Source organism: Oncorhynchus gorbuscha, linkage group LG11, assembly GCF_021184085.1.
Source record: "Oncorhynchus gorbuscha isolate QuinsamMale2020 ecotype Even-year linkage group LG11, OgorEven_v1.0, whole genome shotgun sequence".
Taxonomy (NCBI): Eukaryota; Metazoa; Chordata; class Actinopteri; order Salmoniformes; family Salmonidae; genus Oncorhynchus; species Oncorhynchus gorbuscha.
The window spans coordinates 72,560,296-72,581,363 of record NC_060183.1 but is presented as its reverse complement, the minus strand read 5'-3'; the positions used below and the strand labels follow the sequence as shown (position 1 = coordinate 72,581,363).

Below are 21,068 nucleotides of genomic sequence, written 5' to 3'. Positions count from 1 at the left end.
AGAGGCAGGTTTGACAGACTGAGGGTTCTGTAGGACTGCCCTGTTTAGTTGTGAAAATGGTCCTGTTAAAACATGTAATTTCAGAAATGAAAATGAATATGAAGGACCAATAGACCTACAATAAGTGATTAGAATCAGGACCAGAACATGTGGATTAACATTGTGTTGGCCTGTTTGCATCTGTTATAAGTAGGATTTAAACCTGAGAATATTGTGCATACAAGTTTAGCTTTGTTTACAGTATGAATGCAGTACTGGACAGTGCCTTGCACAGATTGAAGAGTACACTCTTCCACTGATCCTTGGTTAGTATTGAAATGATCCCACAGTTCCTTCAATTCAATGATGGACACCACTGCTGACAAATTACTATAAGAACCCATAACTAACCTCACATCATGTGGATCAGGTGATAGGCTACACATCACATAATGTCGTGTACGAGTAGGACAAGACATAAGTGTCAACCACAGAAGGTAGAGCTGACAACAATTAGAACATTGGTTTACATTGAGGGTCACCCTGAGCCTAATTTCATTTGATGGAACTGTCCCCTACCAACGAGACCTCAACATTGACAGGGTGACTGGGGGAAGTGGTACAAACTCCATCAGTAAAGAAAAACACCTATAAAGAATAATACATTTTAAAAAACATTGACATCTACAAGACAACATTGATGATCTGGAATTTTTATATAAACTGAAACAGTATTGGGTCTGGGAAACTCTGATATTGATCAGTTTTGCAGTCCTTCTAGCTTCATCACATAACTAGTCTGTCATTAACATGTGTGAATGTAGCTGTTTGTTTATAATCTACTGTGAATGCCACTTGCCACAGCTGACATCCCTCTAGGAAAAATAAAGTTATTATATTGTATTATTTTATTTTCTATTAGTTACACTGCATTCTAGAATTATATTATATTATTGTGGCTGTACCTAAAAGTGACTTAGTTCACAACAGCTGTCTTATCTAGGCTTGTGGTTCACAACCTTTTTTGCTTACTGTACCACCAACTGAATTTTGCTCTACACCTGAAGTACACCCTCGTGGGAATTTTACCAGTAAGCCTATGTTCTCATGAGTCTTCTTAAGTATCCCCCGTGGATAGGCCAAGGATCCCCGGTTGGGAACCACTGATCTAGGCAAATTGTCATCCTTAATTGGACCACCTAACTATTGCCATCACCATCATGAGTGCAGCCAGGATAGTCATGGCTAGAACAAATCCAGCTTTGGTAAATTAAGGTCAAAAGGTCATGCGTTTAGCATTTTACCTAACCATAACACCATTTCTCACCGTAACCTAATTATCCTAACCTTCTAAGTTAATTATTCTAACCTGCTGCATAAGCACTTCTAACCATGACCCCAGGAGAGGAGAGCAACCCCAGCCAAAGCAAACTTGTGTAGGCTTGGACGGTTTCCAGGGAAGCCGTTGCTATCAACAAAGTGGACCATAAAACACCAAGGTCAGTTCTTTGCTCCAATCACAGATCAGCAAAGTTTTGAATCAGCCAATCACCTATCAGAATGCTAGTCTACCAGAAGAATGGTGTTTTGGAGGAAGCTTTGCCTGTTGAATGAAATGCTAGCAAGCTAAGTAAAATATATTTAACAATATACATAATCTACCATTTCGAGGAATATTTGGGTTTTCACATGGTGAGTGACTTCTGATAATAATGCTGTAGACGCTTCAATTTATTTTTAGCTAATCAATTTCTCCACATCGCAGTCTGTTTTAGCAGAAACTTGGTTTAGCCAAATAGCTAGCTAACTCTACCAGGCCATTACATGTGGTATCTACTATATTTCATACGCTACGTATCTATCTAGCTTGTTAGTATAATGGCTATCTAACTAACTACTTATATTTTGATTGACAGACAATCTCCTACTAAACAGAATCACATCTGACAGTGAATCAACCCCACCTTGTTTGTTTACACTTGCCCCAATTTCCTTGATTTTTGTGTTTGATGATGTACCCAGTGAAACTGTCCCTTATCAAGGCCTGCTTTGCACCATTGACTATGTTTATGACAGTGCATAGTGTGGTAATGCTGGGCCACAATAGAAAGGTTGAGCTGATGAGGGAGTTATTTTGTGGCCTTTGCGTAGTTGACACACAGCTTCTTTTTTTTTTTTACAGAAAAAAGCACTGAGAACCCGATCATTCTCACCACCCCTACATGTGCACGTGAATGAGACCACGCCTGTGCATGTGAAGAAGAGTAGGAGCCCTGCCAGGACACCACAGGTTGGAAAAACCTTTTCAGGGGAACACTTTGAAAAGTTCATTAGATATCCTAGTTTCCTATCAATACAGTTCTGATTCAGGGCCTGAGGTGCTGAATTGATACGAAAAGCATGGAGAATATGTTTTACACTGTTTCCAAAAGGCCCATGGAGTTGGTGGAATACTCCTTTAATTAATTGCCATTTACTCAGCTGGGCCAGGGGCGCTTTAATTAGGTCAGGTGGAAATGTCCTACAGATCTCAACTCTATAAAAGGAGGAAATTGCCATCGCCTGATCTCGCTGCTTTCTCTTCCCTAAATCCATCTGATCCAGAAGTTCTGTGCGTCCATGAATCCACGTAAGTCCACCGACTCTTACCTTTCATCTGAATGATCTGTGGTGATCGGGAGAGTGGGCCATTCAGTTATTGTTTATAGTTATCACCGCGGAGCGCGGCTTGGAGCGCACGCTTCAAACATATTGTGTAATGTGAATTGTTAATAATGACTGCTATGATTTGATCTTTGATTATGAATTTGATTGTATACATGTTATTTGTTTCCTTTCTGATGCAGCACAGACTACCAGTAAATATACCACTTTATGGTTAAAGGAATTCCTGCCTCAGTCTCATACATTCCTCTGTCACCTGACACGTGACCACCTGTTCACCTTCACTGTCAGTCATCCTACCTGTCCAGCAACCCACACAGATTCCACTAATCTTTCAGTCTCTGAATGTATACCATTTGATACTGTATACCATGCACTACATGTAAAAGCATAGTGTCTCCCTTGAGTTTTATGCTGTCTGTTTTTTAGGGTAAGACTAAGGGCGATGGAGGGAACCTGCGAACTACTGCAAAGGTCAAGACACGAGTGCCGTGGATACCGCCTGGGAAGGCCTCCATACGGGATGCCTCCTACAAATGGGAGGTCTGACATGCTATTCACTCCTTTTATCTTCTCTGTCTATTTATCTTAATTTCCACAAATACAATGTATCCATACGCCTATTAAATCGTCTGGAGATCACAGCATTACCTCAGTCTGAGATCTCCCACTCTCTGCTGCGATTTGCCGACCTCTCGTCAGAGGAGGAGGAAGTGCTGCATGGACGAATCAACCAGTACGAGAGGAAGATTGACAGCCTGATGACTGAGGTCAGCACGTTCAAAAGTGTGGTCTGTCCCTCCTGTAAAATTCTCCTTAGGACCGGATGTATAAGTTCCCCTAGTTCCCTACCTCTTGATACAACATTTATTTAATATTATAAGTGTGTGTGTATAGGTGGAGCTGCGAAAGAAGGAGCAGCTGCTGGTGCGGCAGTCTGAGAAACTTAGCGCCTCCCAGCAGGTCATCGAGGAGCAGGAGGAGGAGCTGGCCGAGGTGTGCAATGAGCTGGAGGTCACGGAGAGGGAGAACTCCCGCCTGCGCCACTCCATGGAGAAGATGTTGGACGAGAGCGACTGCACCAGCAGGTATGGACCAGACAGACGCACTTGAAACCATAGTTTATTTGAATTGACTTTGTTTCCGTAACGTTACAGCTTTAGATACTGCTGCACTGTCGGATCTAGGAACATAAGCATTTCACTACACTCACAGTTACATCTGCTAACCATGTGTATGTGACCAATAAAATTAGATTTGATTTGAAATGATAATGTGTTCTCAGTCAATTTACCTGGTAAAATAAAATCTGAGTGTACAAATAATTAATAACACTTACTCTTTCCATGACAGACTGACCAGGTGAATCTAGGTGAAAGCTATGATCCCTTATTGATGTCACTTGTTAAATCCACTTCAATCAGTGTAGGTGAAGGGGAGGTGACAGGTTAAAGAAGGATTTTTAAGCCTTGGGGCAAGACAAAAGATTTAAGTGACTTTGAACGGGGTATGGTAGTAATTGCCAGGCGCGGCGGTTTCTGTCAACAACTGCAGCGCTGCTGGGTTTTTTAAGCTCAACAGTTTCCCGTTTGTATCAAGAATGGTACAACACCCAAAGGACATCCAGCCAACTTGACACAATTGTGGGAAGCATTGGAGTCAACATAGGCCAGCATCGACACCTTGTAGAGTCCAGGCGCCAATGAATTGAGGCTGTTCTGAGGGAAAAGGGGGGTGCAACTCAATATTAGGAAGGTGTTCTTAATGTTTTGTATACTTAGTGTATAATTAAGCAATATAGCCTGTGGCGGTGTGGTAGAACCATTAGCCATATACCACAAACCCCCAAGATGCATTATTGCTATTATAAACTGGTAACCAACATAATTAGAGCAGTAAAAATAAATGTGGTATACAGTCTGATATACCACGTCTGTCAGCCAATCAGCATTCAGAGCTCAAACCACCCAGTTTATAATACAACAATCTTTCCTTTCTGTGTCCCATATTCACAATCTGCAATTCCTCTGCCTCTCATACGATGTCTGCCTACACATCTGTCCAGACTAGAGAGGTCTATGGAGTCGATGCAGCTGGAGAAGGACACTCTGCTCAGGAAGTTGATGGAGGCTGAGATAGATGGGACAGAGACTGCAATACAGGTGTCAGCCCTCAGAGAGACCGTCACTAAGATGAGGAATGTCAGCACCAGTGTGAGTGACAACAGAGACAGGGTTATGGGGTTCAGCACAATTTCAATTCAGGGGATGGATTGACATGCCAATTCAGACTATTTGTTATTTTCAGAGGGGATATTAGTTAACTTCCTCAGTTGACTGAATTGACCCCAACCATGCTAAGAAACCAATATATGTTTTCAAAATGCATATGGTAGGTGCAACCTCAGGATATAATGTAGGTGTTGAAATATGAAATTCTTTAATTTGGTTGGAAAAGAGGATGTCTGGGACTGAGTCTTCCCTCCTGGCGCATCAGAAGGAGCTGCTGCTCCAGAAATTGGAGACGTTTGAGGCCACCAACCGCACGCTGCGCCACCTACTGAGGGAACCGCACGGACATGAGGTACCGGTACATGCTTCAGGCCAGTAGAGGTCAGATTGGCCTGCAGTAGAGTAGAACTTACTTTTAGCTATAACATGCCTTGATTTAGGGCCACAACATGATTAGCAAAGATACTTTACTTACCCTGAACCCTAACCCTACTTGAACCCCTAAGTTTCAACAACTTCCAGGATGGTGAAAATGCTGACAAGATGAGTAACCAATGACTTTCAGGAGCAGGATGAGGCAGCAAGCCAATTACAACTCACAATCTCATGTTGTGGCCTGAAATAACGCCCTCTCTTATAACTGTACTTTTACCTGTTGTGGTGGCTGTTTTTCTTGTTTGTTTTTTGAACAGCTGGAATCCACGAGGATGTCAGAACAGAAAGATGTACTTCTGAAGAGGCTGACAGACACAGAGGCAGAAAACTCAGTGTGTTTCTTTGAATAAGCCACTGTCTGTCAGCAAAATATTCCTTGAATTACGAATCACCAAAATGTCCTCTTCAAAATGGTTTGTGCTCTTGGGGCAGTTGATGAATAGAAGAAGGTCCTACTGAAGTTAATGTCTGTGTCATTCGTAACGCATACATTACACTATAAGAATATTATAAACATGGCATGTCATCACACAAAATATTGTGGTGAAACTGCAAGTGAAAGAGAGGGAGGTAAAGCAACTGACTACGCTTCTGGACACAGAGATGGTGAAGTACAGAGGCAGTAATGTGTCTCACACACTCGCAGGGTGTTCATCAAATATTTAATTATTTGAATGATTACGATACTGTATTTTCTGTCTGTTGATGTTCCAGGAGAATGCTAAGACCACAGGCGAACTGTAAAGTGCTGGAGTCTACTCGGGCACACTTGCAGAGCCAATTACGCAGCAAAGAGGCTGACAACAACCGCCTTGCTGTGCAAATCAAGGTAGAGTAGAGTGACATGTTTGTTGTGTGGATTCTGTTTAGTATGCAATTCATCTTGCTCTGGAGCAGCTTCATTTTGCTATGTTTACATACTTTGCCTATGCCTTATTGTAAAAGAAAAGTGAAAAGATCATTCCCACTACAAATATTTTTTCTTCTGCAGACAAAATTTCTTCCTGTATGTTTTTTTTCACCCTCTGCTTTCGGATTTGTCAAGAACCTGGAGCGGGTGGCCAGTCAGCAGCAGGGAGAGATGGGTCACCTGCTGGAGCAGTTGCGGAGTCTGAAACTTCAGGCGGAGGCCGACAAAGAGGACCTGAAGAGGGCCACACGGGCCCAGAAACACCAGGCTGAACGCAGCGAAGATACCGCCGGGCAGCTCAGCACCCAGCTACTGGATGTGGTAGGTGAAGGGGAGGAGAAGGTGGCCTAACTGTCTAATTTTTATTTAAAAAACTGACCTTGAATCAGTGTTTAGGAACAAGATATCCCACAGAAGAATAGCTTGATGATTATTCAACCTTTGTTAATAATGGGCTAGAACATCAGCCAGATGTACCGTGTAGCTCTGCGGGGCCTGGCTTAAATAATGTTCAAATCTATTGGATGATATTGTTGACTTCACAGGAGAATCAGATGGCAGAGGCCCTATCAGCAGCAGAGAACTGGCGTGGTCGCCACGCCCAGGAAATGAAGGACAAGACTCAGCTAGAGATGGAGGTCTCAGTCCTCAACAGGTGAGAGAAAGGGAGAGATGCTTCAGTTGATTGACCACTTTCTCTCAAAATAAGAGGGGACACAGAATCAAGCACAATCATAAATATGTCAAATGTAAAATATAGTCAAATCAAAGTCATTGGTCGCGTAACACCGTTTAGCAGATCTTATAGGGAATGCAGTGAAATGCCCATGTTACTAGCTCCTAACAATGCAGTGAAATGCCCATCTTACTAGCTCCTAACAATGCAGTGAAATGCCAATCTTACTAGCTCCTAACAATGCAGTGAAATGCCCATCTTACTAGCTCCTAACAATGCAGTGAAATGTCAAAGAAGTACACAGATAACCCACAACCAAAAGACAAATCAAGATTTTCTGTACTAATTCATTAAAAACCCAAATAAAACTGTTACAGTAATCCACATGCAATCTATACATATACTGTATACACCAGATTAATTTACACAAGATGCATAATATATACAAGAGTATGTGGGCATCCCTTCAAATTTGTGGATTTGACTATTTCAGCCACACATGTTGCTGACAGGTGTATAAAATCGAGCACACAGCCATGCAATCTCCATACACAAACATTGGCAGTAGAATGGCCCGTACTGAAGAGCTCAGTGACATTCAATGTGACACCGTCATAGGATGCCACCTTTTCAACAAGTCAGTTTGTAAAATGTATGCCCTGCTAGAGCTGCCCTGGTCAACTGTAAGTGCTGTTATTGTGAATTGAAAACCTCTAGGAGCAACAACGGCTCAGCCGCGAAGTGGTAGGCCACAACACAAGCTCACAGAAAGGGACCACCGAGTGCTGAAACTCATAGCTCTTTAAAAATGGTCTGTCCTTGGTTGCAACACTCACTACCGAGTGCCAAATTGCCTCTGGAAGCGACATTGGCAAAATAACTGTTCATCGGGAGCTTCATGAAATGGGTTTCCATGGCCAAGAAGCCGCACACAAGCCGAAGATCACCATGTGCAATGCCAAGCATCGGCTGGAGTGGTGTAAAGCTCATTGGACTCTGGGGTAGTGGAAACGCATTCTCTGGAGTGATGAATCACATTTCACCATCTGGCAGTCCGAAGGACGAATCTAGGTGGATGCCAAGAGAACGCTACCTGCCCTAATGCATAGTGCCAGCTGTAAAGTTTGGTGGAGGAGGAATAAGAGTCAGGGCTGTTTTTCATGGTTCGGGCTAGGCCCCTTAGTTCCGGTGAAGGGAAATCTTAATGCTACAGCAAATCAAATGTTATTTGTCACATGTGCTGAATACAAACAGGTGTAGACCTTACAGTGAAATGCTTACTTACAAGCTCTTAACCAACAATGCAGTTTTAGGTAGAGTTAAAGTGACTGTGCATAGATAATAAACAGAGAGTAGCAGCAGTTTAAAAGAGGGGGGGGCAATGAAAATAGTCTGGATAGCCATTTGATTAGCTGTTCTGGAGTCTTATGGCTTGGGGGTAAAAGCTGTTAAGAAGTCTTTTGGACCTAGACTTGGTGCTCCGATACCGCTTGCCGTGTGGTAGCAGAGAGAACAGTCTATGACAAGGATGACATTGCCATTGTAGATGATTCTGTGCTTCCAACTTTGTAGCAACAGTTTGGGGAAGGCCCTTTCCTGTTTCAGCATGACAATGCCCCCGTGCACAAAGTGAGATCCATACAGAAATGGTTTGTTGAAATCGGTGTGGAAGAACTTGACTGGCCCATACAGAGCACTAACCTCAGCCCCATCGAACACCTTTGGGAGGAATTGGAATGTCGACTGCGAGCCAGGCCTAATCGGCCAACATCAGGGCACAACCTCACTAATGCTCTTGTGGCTGAATCGAAGCAAGTCCCTGCAGCAATGTTCCAACATCTAGTGGAAAGCCTTCCCAGAAGAGTGGAGGCTGTTATAGCAGCAAAGGGGGGACCAACTCCATATTAATGCCCATGATTTTGGAATGAGATGTTCGACGAGCAGGTGTCCACATACTTTTGGTCATGTAGTGTAGACTAAGAATGATATGTAAAGCAGTAGATATATTAGAGTGTGCTACATCAAGAATCCAGTATATTAATAAATATGCTGTGTTTATAAACAGTAACTAAAATGTAATGTACAGTAGTAGAAATATTAGAATGAGCTATGTCAAGAATAGTGTCTACACAGTATAAACTCCCATGGTCTAACATAAAGCCCAGCTGACGTAAATCCTTCATAATCCAATTTTTATCATCCTGCTCCACCCTGTGTGTGCAGCCAAATGTCAGACCTGACACAGCAGCTCCATGGGAGAGAGGACAAGGGCCGGGCCGAGAGAGAGGGGCTCCTGGACCGCCTGCACAGTCTCACCACAGAGGGCACCCACGCCAGCCTACAGAACCAGAGCCTCAAGGTCAATGATGACAATGGATTAACACTTGAAATTTCTGGGCCAGTTTCCCGGAGACAGATTCATTTTAGTCTGGAAGTTGGACTAGAAATCGCTTTGAATGGATATTTTTCATTGGGCTTTAAAGGGGAATGTAAACACTTTAGGAAGTAAAGCTAAGCAACGTTACAGTTAGCTGACATTCTAAAGCCTAGTGTTTCCCTTCCCCTTTAATCTGTTTCTGTACCAATCCATTATGTGGTACTTTCTTCTTTTACGAGAATCCCATTTCTACCCGGTACCTAACAAATAGTATGTGTTGGTTCTGGTTTCAGTACATTAAAGATACAAATTAAATTAATTATTCATAGATTTAGCTGACCAGGTAATAGATTGCTTCATTGCATCATAACACCGATTTGTGGTCAGATTATTCTGGTACACACATGTACACCGTTCCGTACTGCAGGCTGACAGCCATATGAGTGTGTTTCCCTCATTCAGGCCAGGTTATCTGCTGTGGAGGAGAAGCTGGCTCTGTCCCAGTCAGAGGTACAACAAGTCAAAGCCTCTGTGAAGCAATACGAGAGCCTGGTAGACAGCTATAAGACCCAGGTATGTACACACACACACACAAGTATACGCCCACGTCGTACCCATATACAGTGCCCACAAACATGCAATAATATACTAAATGAAAGGGAATTAAGCAATAAGGCCCGAGGAGGTGTGGTATATGGCCAATATACCACGGCTAAGGGCTGTTCTTATGCACGACGCAAAGCGGGTTCAGACCGCTTATGACAGACGGGTATGACAAAACATTTATTTTTACTGCTCTAATTACAGGGGTAACCAGTTCATAATAGCAGTAAGGCACCTCGGGGGATTTGTAGTATATTACCAATATACCACGGCTAGGGGCTGTATCCAGGCACTCCGCTTTGCGTCGTGCATAAGAACAGCCCTTAGCCATGGTATATTGGCCATATACAGTTGAAGTCTGAAGTTTACATACACCTTAGCCAAATACATTTAAACTCAGTTTTTCACAAGTCCTGACATTTAATCAGAGTAAAAATTCCCTGTCTTCGGTCAGTTAGGATCACCACTTTATTTTAAGAATGTCAGATGTCAGAATAATTCTAGAGAGAATCATTTATTTCAGCTTTTATTTCTTTCATCACATTCCCAGTGGGTCAGAAGTTTACATAAATTTTGTAGCATTGCCTTTAAATTGTTTAACTTGGGTCAAACGTTTCGGGTCGCCTTCCACAAGCTTCCCACAATAAATTGGGTACATTTTGGCCCATTCTTCCTGACAGAGCTGGTGTAACTGCGTCAGGTTTGTAGGCCTCCTTGCTCGCACACGCTTTTTCAGTTCTGCCCACAAATTTTCTATAGGATTGAGGTCAGGGCTTTGTGATGGCCATTCCAAAACCTTGACTTTGTTGTCCTTAAGCCATTTTGCCACAACTTTGGAAGTATGCTTGGGGTCATTGTCCATTCGGAAGACCCATTTGGAACCAAGCTTTAACTTCCTGACTGATATATTGAAGCAAAATCTCAAGACATCCACATAATTTCCATTCCTCATGATGCCATCTATTATGTGAAGTGCACCAGTCCCTCCTGCAGCAAAGCACCCCCACAACATGATGCTGCCACCCCCGTGCTTCATGGTTGGGATGGTGTTCTTTGGCTTGCAAGTGTCACCCTTTTTCCTCCAAACATAACAGTGGTCATTATGGCCAAACAGTTCTATTTTTGTTTCATCAGACCAGAGGACATTTTTCCAAAAAGTACGATTTTTGTCCCCATGTGCAGTTGCAAACTGTAGTCTGGCTTTTTTATGACGGTTTTTGAGCAGTGGCTTGCTGAGCGGCCTTTCAGTTTATGTCGATATAGGACTCGTTTTCCTGTGGATAGATACTTTTGTACCTGTTTCCTCCAGCATCTTCACAAGGTCCTTTGCTGTTGTTCTGGGATTAATTTGCACTTTTTGCACCAAAGCACGTTCATCTCTAGGAGACAGAACGCGTCTCCTTCCTGAGCGGTATGACGGCTGCCTGGTCTCATGCTGTTGATACTTGCGTACTATTGTTTGTACAGATGAACGTGGTACCTTCAGGCATTTGGAAAGGTAAAAGGTAGGAGGTAAAAAAAAAAAAAAAAGATTTCCCCATGATGTCAAGCAACGAGGCACTGAGTTTGAAGGTAGGTATTGACTAAAATTGTCAATTAGCCTATCAGAAGCTTCTAAAGCCATGACATAATTTTCTGGAATTTTCCAAGCTGGTTAAAGGCACAGTCAACTTCTGACCCAATGGAATTGTGATACAGTGAATTATAAGTGAAATAATCTCTGTAAATAATTGTTGGAAAAATTACTTGTGTCATGCCCAAAGTAGATGTCCTAACCGATTTGCCAAGACTATAGTTTGTTAACAAGAAATTTGTGGAGTGGTTGAAAAACGAGTTTTAATGACTCCAACCTAAGTGTATGTAAACTTCCGACTTCAACTGAACCACACCCCCCCTTTTGGATGGAGAGGGAGTTGGAGGTGGTGTGAAGGGAGCTGCTGGGCCGGCTGACAGAGCTGGAGGCACTGCGGAGCACAGAGGTCCTACTGGAGGAAGCTCAGGACAGGGAACACGCCCAGGAGAGACACAGCACCGAGCTGACCACTGCCCTGTCCGACCTGCGCATGAATGTGTGGGGGGGGGGGGTGGAAAGTGTGTGTGTGTGTGTGTGTATGGGAGGTGGGAAGTGTTTGTGAGTGTGTGTGCCACCTTGGCTGACCTGAGCATGGTGTGTGTGCTGCACACAAAACGTAATGGTATGCTTCCAGACTGTGGCTTTATTGGTGTTATTAATGGTTTATTAATGGGTGGTGTGTGTGTGTGTCTGTCTCTAGGTGGAGCAACAAGGCACCCAGGTGGAGCTGATGAGAGTGAAGAACTCGGTGCTGTTGGAGGAGAACAAACAGCTGCAAAACCGTGGAGAGTCTAGAGAGGTCAGACAGTTACGGCTATTCCAGAGCCTGACACTTGCAATGACCCGCATGAATATCATTACACACTGAACAGTATGAGTTTGTATGTGTGTACAGTGTGCATGTTCCTGTGTGTGTTTGTAATATGATAACTAATATCAGGGGTGCAACTTTCGCTGGTGACATGCATTTTTGTGCCCCCCCCAGTTTTCTCATTGAAATGTGATACAAAACGAGACAACGGTGTGCTTTAGGGCCATGCAGATGCCTCCGAGCTGTCGTGTAGGCTGTTTGGAGTGTTTATCCGACTATAAAAATAAAATAATTTTAAAAGTATGTCCCCCCCACCAAAGTTGCGCCCCTGACTACTACAGTTGAAGTCTACATACACTTAGGTTGGAGTCATTAAAACTCATTTTTCAACCACTCCACAATTTTCTTGTTTACAAACTATAGTTTTGGCAAGTCGGTTAGGACATTTCTCCAACAATTGTTTACAATTTCACTTATAATTCACTGTATCACAATTCCAGTGGGTCAGAAGTTTACATACACCAAGTTGACTGTGCCTTTAAACAGCTTGGAAAATTCCAGAAAATTATATAATAGGCTAATTGACATAATTTTAGTCAATTGGAGGTGTACCTGTGGATGTATTTCAAGGCCTACCTTCAAACTCAGTGCCTCTTTGTTTGACCTCATGGAAAAATCTAAAGAAATCAGCCAAGACCTCAGAAGAAAAATTGTAGACCTCCACAAGTCTGGTTCATCCTTGGGAGCAATTTCCAAACACCTGAAGGTACCACGTTCATCTGTACAAACAATAGTACGCAATTAGAAACACCATGGGACCACGCAGCCGTCATACCGCTCAGGAAGGAGACGCGTTGTGTCTCTTAGAGATGTATCTTAGAGATGAATGTACTTTACTTTAGTGTGAAAAGTGCAAATCAATCCCAGAACAACAGCAAAAAACCTTGTGAAGATGCTGGAGGAAACAGGTACAAATGTATCTATATCCACAGTAAAACGAGTCCTATATCGACATAACGTGAAAGGCTGCTCAGCAAGGAAGAAACCACTGCTCCAAAACTGCCATAGAAAAGCCAGACTACGGTTTACAACTGCACATGGGGGTGAAGATTGTACTTTTTGGAGAAATGTCCTCTGGTCTGATGAAACAAAAATAGAACTGTATGGCCATAATGACCATTTGTTTTGTTTGGGGGGGGAGAGGATGCTTGCAAGCCGAAGAACACCATCCCAACTGCGAAGCACGGGTGTGGCAGCATCATGTTGTTGAGGGTGCTTTGCTGCAAGACCATGGTGCTTGCCTACGGAGCTGTGAGGGGAACGGCACCTCAGTACCTCCAGGCTCTGATCAGGCCCTACACCCAAACAAGGGCACTGCGTTCATCCACCTCTGGCCTGCTCGCCTCCCTACCACTGAGGAAGTACAGCTCCCGCTCAGCCCAGTCAAAACTGTTCGCTGCTCTGGCCCCCCAATGGTGGAACAAACTCCCTCACGACGCCAGGACAGCGGAGTCAATCACCACCTTCCGGAGACACCTGAAACCCCACCTCTTTAAGGAATACCTAGGATAGGATAAGTAATCCCTCTCACCCCCCCCCCTTTAAGATTTAGATGCACTATTGTAAAGTGACTGTTCCACTGGATGTCATAAGGTGAATGCACCAATTTGTAAGTCGCTCTGGATAAGAGCGTCTGCTAAATGACTTAAATGTAAATGTAATGTAAATGTGCACTTCACATAATAGATGGCATCATGAGGGATGGAAATTATGTGGATATATTGAAGCAAAATATCAAGCTTGGTTGCAAATGGGTCTTCCAATTTGACAATGACCCCAAGCATACTTCCAAAGTTGTGGCAAAATGGCTTAAGGACAACAAAGTCAAGGTTTTGGAGTGGCCATCACAAAGCCCTGACCTCAATCCTATAGAAAATTTGTGGGCAGAACTGAAAAGCGTGTGCGAGCAAGGAGGCCTACAAACCTGACTCAGTTACACCAGCTCTGTCAGGAGGAATGAGCAAAAAATTCACCCAACTTATTGTGGGAAGCTTGTGGAAGGCTACCCAAAACGTTTGACCCAAGTTAAACAATTTAAAGGCAATGCTACCAAATACTAATTGAGTGTATGTAAACTGCTGACCCACTGGGAATGTGATGAAAGAAATAAAAGCTGAAATAAATCATTCTCTCTACTATTATTCTGACAGTTCACATTCTTAAAATAGTGGTGATCCTAACTGACTTAAGACAGGACATTTTTACTCTGATTAAATGTCAGGAATTGTGAAAAACTGAGTTTATATGTATTTGGCTATAGTGTATGTAAACCTCCAACTTCAACTGTATATCCAAAGTGACATACAGTACAGTGTTAGTGTGACCCCGGCGGATACATGTGACCCCCCCCTCTGTGTGTGTTTATGTATCCCGTGTGATGTATGTGTGAGCATACCTGGGTCTTACAGCCCTCCCCTCTATCTCTCCCTTTAACCACCCTATCCCTCCCTCCCTCCTTCCCACCCTGTCTCTCCCTTACAGGAAGTTGGAGGAGGCCACCAGTCAAAGCAGGGACCTGGCGGGGGTGATCGCCAAGCGGGAGGAGACCATCCACAGCAACCATCTCTGTCTGGAGGAGAAGTCCCGTGAGTGCACCCACCTGACCCACCAGCTGGAGGAGGCTTTAGAAGACGCCCGACTGCAGGTCTGTCTGGGGCTCCTGGCTGCCTGGGGACAGGGGGAGGCTGGGGAGCAGTCATTTTCAGACAACAAAAATCTCACCACGACATCAGCTAAAATACTATGACGATAGTTTTCTTCCCTGAGGATGTTTTATCTTTGTTGTAACAAGGTGAGAAGTCCGTTGCTCTGTCTGATGGAGTATCTCTGTCCTGGTGTATAGGTGTCCAACACCCAGGAGCGTGCGTCCACCAAAGAGCGCTCCACCCAGTCCAAGGTGGTGGACCTAGAGACACAGTTGAGCAGAACCGCCACAGAACTCACCACCCTACGCCGTAGCAAAGAGGAGGTGTGGGCGAGTGTTTTAAAAATGCACATCTCTCATGTAAAACTCTGATTATAATCTATGATAGTCTCTAAACCTATTGTGGTCAAAGACATTGAATCACGACAATACTGACCTTACACAATCAGAGATCATTTCATAACTGTGTGTGTGTGCCCCCCCCCAGGTGGAGCGGCGTTATCAGTCGCGTCTGCAGGATGTGAAGGATCGTCTGGAGCAGTCAGACAGCATCAACAGGAGTCTGCAGAACTACGTCCAGTTCCTCAAAGCATCCTATGCCAACGTGTTCGGCAACTTAGTCCTCACCAGCTCTCTGCGGGCCCCCTCTCCTATCTGACGGGACCATCCCCAAAGATTATCTCAGAACACACACACACAGACACACACACCTATCCCATCTGAGGATACTCTCCCCAAACACACTTATTTATCCAGGTCCATTTTCAGAGGGCTCTTTTCATCTATATGAAATATGTGGATTTTGAGTGTGTATATGTTACAATTAGACGGCTATAATATATCAATTTTTTCAAGAAAGGAAAGTGCTGTTTGCAGACATTAATAGTTTACACAGTCTTCACTTCCAGCTTGGAAAAGTACACCCAAACACGCTTCAGTCCAGCTAAAACAAAAAAAGGAATCATCTGTTCGGCTGAGGGACTTGGAAATAATTTTTAAAAACACTCCTTTCCCCAGGACGCTTTAACTAGTGACTATCAGGGAGAATACAGATCCTTCTGTTTCTGGGTAAATCTGATACATTTATTGACAGGACAAAAAAAACAATAGGCTTACTTTTAGGCATGAATCACCATCAGAGCCTGACTCCCGGAAAGTCACTTGTTGAATAATATATGCAATTTAGCAGTCGCTTTTATCCAAAGCAACTTATGCGTGCATACATTTTATGTATGGGTAGCTCCGGGAATCAAATCCACAACCCTGGCATGGCTGACGCCATGCTCTACCAACTGAAGTGTGCTGGGATAAGGAATGTTTTGGGGATTTACTTCCTGCTTGTCTACAGTAATCCTATAGTTGTTGATGTCCTACTAAGGCCATTATGTTTTCACCTCTACAGTTCATGATATCTCAGCAAACTGTATCATTCTGTCCTGTACCTTACTGTACAACACTATATAGCTAGCCACCCACCTAACAAATGTACTGTACCAAACCATAGCTGTCTAGCTACCCTGTCGCATAGTTGTCATATACAGCATCCGTCTATTTATCATCTTATCATGTTACGGAATTGTTCCATTGGTGCTATGATTGATTAGCCTGGTCCCAGATCTTTTTTTGCTATCATGTCAACTCCTTGTCATGTTTGGCGTGACGAGGAGCGGCATGTTCACGCAAAAATAATAGTACCCAGGCTAATGATTGGTGCTATCTGCTAACCAAGGCCATATCAATGAAACTAATGATTTAGTTTGGGTTGTACTGTTTATTTGGGTCAGTAGGAGTTGATGTGCTCTTGGTGATAATTGTAATAGTTGTACTTCTACTTTAATTATGAAATAGGATATATTTTTTATACTTTAATACAATTATTGTATATACCTTGAAAGTGTTGAGTTACAATAAAGCAATTTAAAAGGTTATTCTTTTCTGGTAATAGCTGTTGTGTCTTTGGCATCATTAAACTGAAGATGAATCTATCAAAATTTCTCTGTAATTATTATTACGTGATTAACTAGGAAGTCAGGGCACCAAGGAAAATATTCAGATTACAAAAGTTATAATTTTCCTAATATAACTTTCAGATATTTTAATATCTGATCACCTAGTCTTCTGATTAATGAATTATTCTTTACCTCACGTTAGTCTCACTCCAAACGTCCATAAATTGTTGGTTATCTGCACGAACCCAGTCTTCACTATGAGTCATCCATACATCAATTATCTTAAAATCATTTATTTACTAAGTACTCACAGAAATGCATAACACAAACAAACAAAGTAGATATGGTTACAAAGAAATGATAGGGGGATGTGCCCTAGTGGGCTTAACCAGTATGGTGGCTTGTTAGAGTGATAATTATAACCATTTAAATGCTAATCCTTTGCACATGAACTCTCACTCATTCGGGAACAATTGCAATCAATATATATATATTTACACTCAGTGTGTCATCTGGATCTCTGTTGAAAAGTTTGTTTTTGTTGGAGAGTCTGTCCGCCCTCTCTCTCTCTGTCGTGGTTAGATTGGCTAGTTCAGAGTGACATTCATTCATGTCGTTATAGAATAGATGTCGGTCTTCGCGTTCAATGATGCCGAATTCCTAGCTGCAGACTAGTAATTAATATCAGACTTGTTCTTATTCTGTCGGTATCGATAGTCTAAGAGTTTAACCACGTGGCATGGTTAAAAGATTCAGCCATCTACTCAAACCTTCGTTTATACTCAGGTTTATAGTCTCTACTCAAACATTGGCCCTCTCGTGGTAAACTGGTCTGCAACCTTTAGCCATCTCGTAATTGAGGTAAGCTCGGTCTGCTGATATTAAACCCAGGTGGGGGTTTTATTCGGGACATAGAAAAGGCTGTCTCATGACGCCAGGTCCTGACTTAGTGAAACTTTTTAGGGAATTGGAGTTTCCTTCATTAAACAGTCCAAAATCACATTACACAATTTCACAAACAGTATCACCCTCACTCATTCATCTTATATGTAAGCCTCATGAGGCTATTGTATAAACATCATTATGGTAATGTGGCTGTATTGTCTCTCATGAGTTAAACAAAATTGTACCAAACGGACCAGTTCGTAGCCGGATTCTTCACCAATCTTTTATACCTTCTCCAGAACATAAATGACGTTTGGTTCTCCAGTTCTGTGAGGTGGAAGAAATTCCTTTGTTCTCTCTATGAAAACTCACTCTCTCTATACTGTCTGGCCATGAGGCAGGATCTTCTCTAGGAATTTACTACCTCTTCTGACCACAGCAGCCTGGGTGTGACAGAGGTAGGGGAATGATGCATAGAAAAGGGCTGGAGCAGAGGGAGGGGGAAATAGTGTTCGCTGTACCCAAAGAGGGCAACGTCATGACATAAACCATTGACTCTAAAGGAGTGTAGGCTGTTACGTACACACACACTTAGAAATTATTTTTTTCTCATCCACTTTAATATAGGTAAAATGGAAAATATATACAATGTATACATTTTTATTAAAATATTGTACAGAAAAGCTAAGATCATTATGGTATTCAAAGGAATTATGCATGGAATTTATGCACGAATGCATGGAATTGATTGTATATTTTCATTCTTTCACCTAACTCTCTCATGAGAGAAGCCTGTCATAAGGCTATTGACTTGCTGTCAACTGCAAATCATCTTGCATCAAATAACTAGCCATTTCTCTCCACTTGGGTAAGTGACAAATAACTTTATCAAATAACTTCCAATTTCTCACAAACATCACATCCCCTGGTTCCAGAACCCAAGGTTCACACAACATTTGGTTATGGGTTGCTGAGTTTACGTAACTCGATATCTCTTAGGTAGGCCTCATGCACAGCTCTGACTTGTGCCTTCATCAGGATGTGCCTTCTCTCCAAAATCCTCCCTTTAGCTTCAGCTTCTCTGGCTCTGGTCCTGAGCTCATCACGTTGCTGGATTATCAGCGCGAATTGTCTTCCAAAGGTGTTTTTCAGTGCTTGCCGGGATCTCATCACCGCCCGTAGGCGTATGCTGATTGAGGTGAGAGGTTGGCCACAAGAGGAACAGAGAGTGTCACCATGGCATCTCATAGCACTGTTCTGAGATCCACGAACAGTTCTTATTGGAATAGGCATTTGATACTGTCTAGCCTGTTCACGCAGTTCCTGGAAGAGATCAAAATAAAGCTAAAAGTTCTACATATAATTTCAACACAAGTAATTGACACAAATTTGGCCCTCGTTGTGTTTAAGGAATTGTCATCCCATTTGTCTTTAGCTTTCAGCATCTGCACAAAAATACAGCCCTACCTACACATCCTAATCAAGCCAGAAAAGTAAACCTACCTGTATTTGTCTGCTGGCTCGCACTAAGTTGTTTGAGATCTGACCAGATGGTAAATGGAATTGACCTGGTTGTAAAGCACTGACCTGTGCCCTCAACACAATGGCCTTTCTCTCAAACATCCTCACTTTGGCTATGGCTTCTCTGTCTCTCCTCTGGTACTCGTCACGTTGCTGGAGTGTTATCACTAACTGTCTTCGGAGTCTGTTTTTAAGTTCATCTCGTGAACTCATTTCGGCCATTAGGTGAATGATGGTGGCGATGGGAGATCCTTCACAAGAACAGAGAGCAAGCGTGGGACTTCTCATAGCATTGTTCTCAGATTCATGAAGATGTCTTATTGGACTAGGCAGGTTAGGCATTTCCTAGAAAACATCCAAACAAAGACAAATTCAGATAAATCTAAACCAAATTCGAACACAAATAATTGTGGAGTGTTTTTTAACACACTGTCACACTTTAATTCGGATTGAAAAGATAATAGGTGATAACTGTGTATCTGGTGCCAACACTTAGGCCTAGTAGTCTTTTGATTGTCCTTTCCAGCATGGTTTGAGCAACTCTGGTAGGATATCTAGGCCAGCCCCATACTGCTTGGGTTAGCTTGGCCATATAACATGAATCTGTAGTGAAGTAATATTTGAAATACATTTATATTGTTATCCCCTCATGGGGCCTGTTATTACGCAATTATTATGAATAAAGAGAGGGAGAGAGTTCATGGGCTGAAAGGCCATGCCCCAAGAGTCCACGGGGAGTTTAGACAGTGTAGGTATCACCACAGCAGGCCAGGAACAAAAGATAACGACACAATGGGTCTAAGATCCTTTCATAAACATTTGATTTGTTTGGAAATCGAAATCTGAGTTGATCAATAGAATAATGTCAAAGTTAACTTCCAATCACACCATCAGACCTATAGGCTTTTATCACAACTGCTTCACAGAGGTGTGACAGAATGGGGGTTGTGGATAGAGTGTTGACAAAAATGAGGTCGGGTGTTGGGCCTGCTTACATATCAGGCAAAAGTATGTTTCACAAGGCATGGTCACACCAGAGGGTATTAGCACACAAATCAGTAAAAATAAAGCCAAAATAGGCTTACCTGTCATTGTTGGACATCAAAATTGGTTGGGATGACACCAGGTTGCAAACTGTATCCTGAGTCAACTGCATCAAAGCTGTTGAGCAAATGATGAGTTTTATTACTGCATAACCTTTCAGCCAGCGGAACAATTTGGTATGGCAACCTCCCCTCAGCAAAGGACTAATTCATGTAACTGTCAGCAGGATAATAGTAAAGAAATGTGGTACTTACAAGTGGAATGCTATGCCTCTGCCATTGTCCCTTGCTGCCAAATGCTCACTGGACAATGCAAAGTCCTCAGAAGTTGACATTCTCCTGGTTTGGTCTGTGTCGGTCACTGAAATGAATGTGAAGATTGCAACGGTTGATTGCTGGTTTATATGGGGTTCTGGATCTAGAGTAGCGGGTGTCTTTCTATTGGTTGTTTCTGTCCTCTTTGTCCTTCTATCTTGATGGGGCTGTCTAATGTAAACAGAGCCAACAATTGAAAGTTGTGACAACATGGTTCATTGCATGTCTGCTAAGGAGGGTGATACTTCAAGACAGAGCCATCTGGGAACATGTTATATTATAATAGAAATGGAAGCACACTATTGGTAGGTATTCTATGTTATTTGCTACAAGTAAGTTGTTTGTGTGCCTAGTTAAATAAAGGTGAAATAAAAAATGGATAAACAAATAAA

The 21,068-nt window shown here is 42.7% G+C and overlaps 1 protein-coding gene across 1 annotated transcript; it reads left to right on the top strand.

Moving 5' to 3' along the window:
- Positions 1-1,371: 1,371 nt before the first annotated feature.
- Positions 1,372-16,933, top strand: LOC124047722 (outer dense fiber protein 2-like). Its single transcript, XM_046368026.1, has 17 exons — positions 1,372-1,671; positions 2,162-2,269; positions 3,073-3,186; positions 3,282-3,413; positions 3,541-3,731; positions 4,709-4,856; positions 5,101-5,226; positions 5,567-5,641; positions 6,022-6,138; positions 6,355-6,540; positions 6,765-6,874; positions 9,119-9,254; positions 9,735-9,845; positions 12,149-12,255; positions 14,801-14,963; positions 15,162-15,287; positions 15,451-16,933. Exons 1-17 carry the CDS (start codon positions 1,669-1,671, stop codon positions 15,619-15,621), a joined length of 2,124 nt encoding a protein of 707 aa, XP_046223982.1. The 5' UTR covers positions 1,372-1,668; the 3' UTR covers positions 15,622-16,933.
- The last annotated feature ends 4,135 nt before the right edge of the window (positions 16,934-21,068 follow it).

What these genes read in the sequence shown, in the direction of transcription:
- LOC124047722 (XM_046368026.1), top strand. An exon ending in ACACAGAGGCAGAAAACTCA is followed by an intron (nt 5,642 to 6,021) that starts GTGTGTTTCTTT and finishes TGTTGATGTTCC; the next exon opens with AGGAGAATGCTAAGACCACA. An exon ending in TACAGAACCAGAGCCTCAAG is followed by an intron (nt 9,255 to 9,734) that starts GTCAATGATGAC and finishes TCCCTCATTCAG; the next exon opens with GCCAGGTTATCTGCTGTGGA.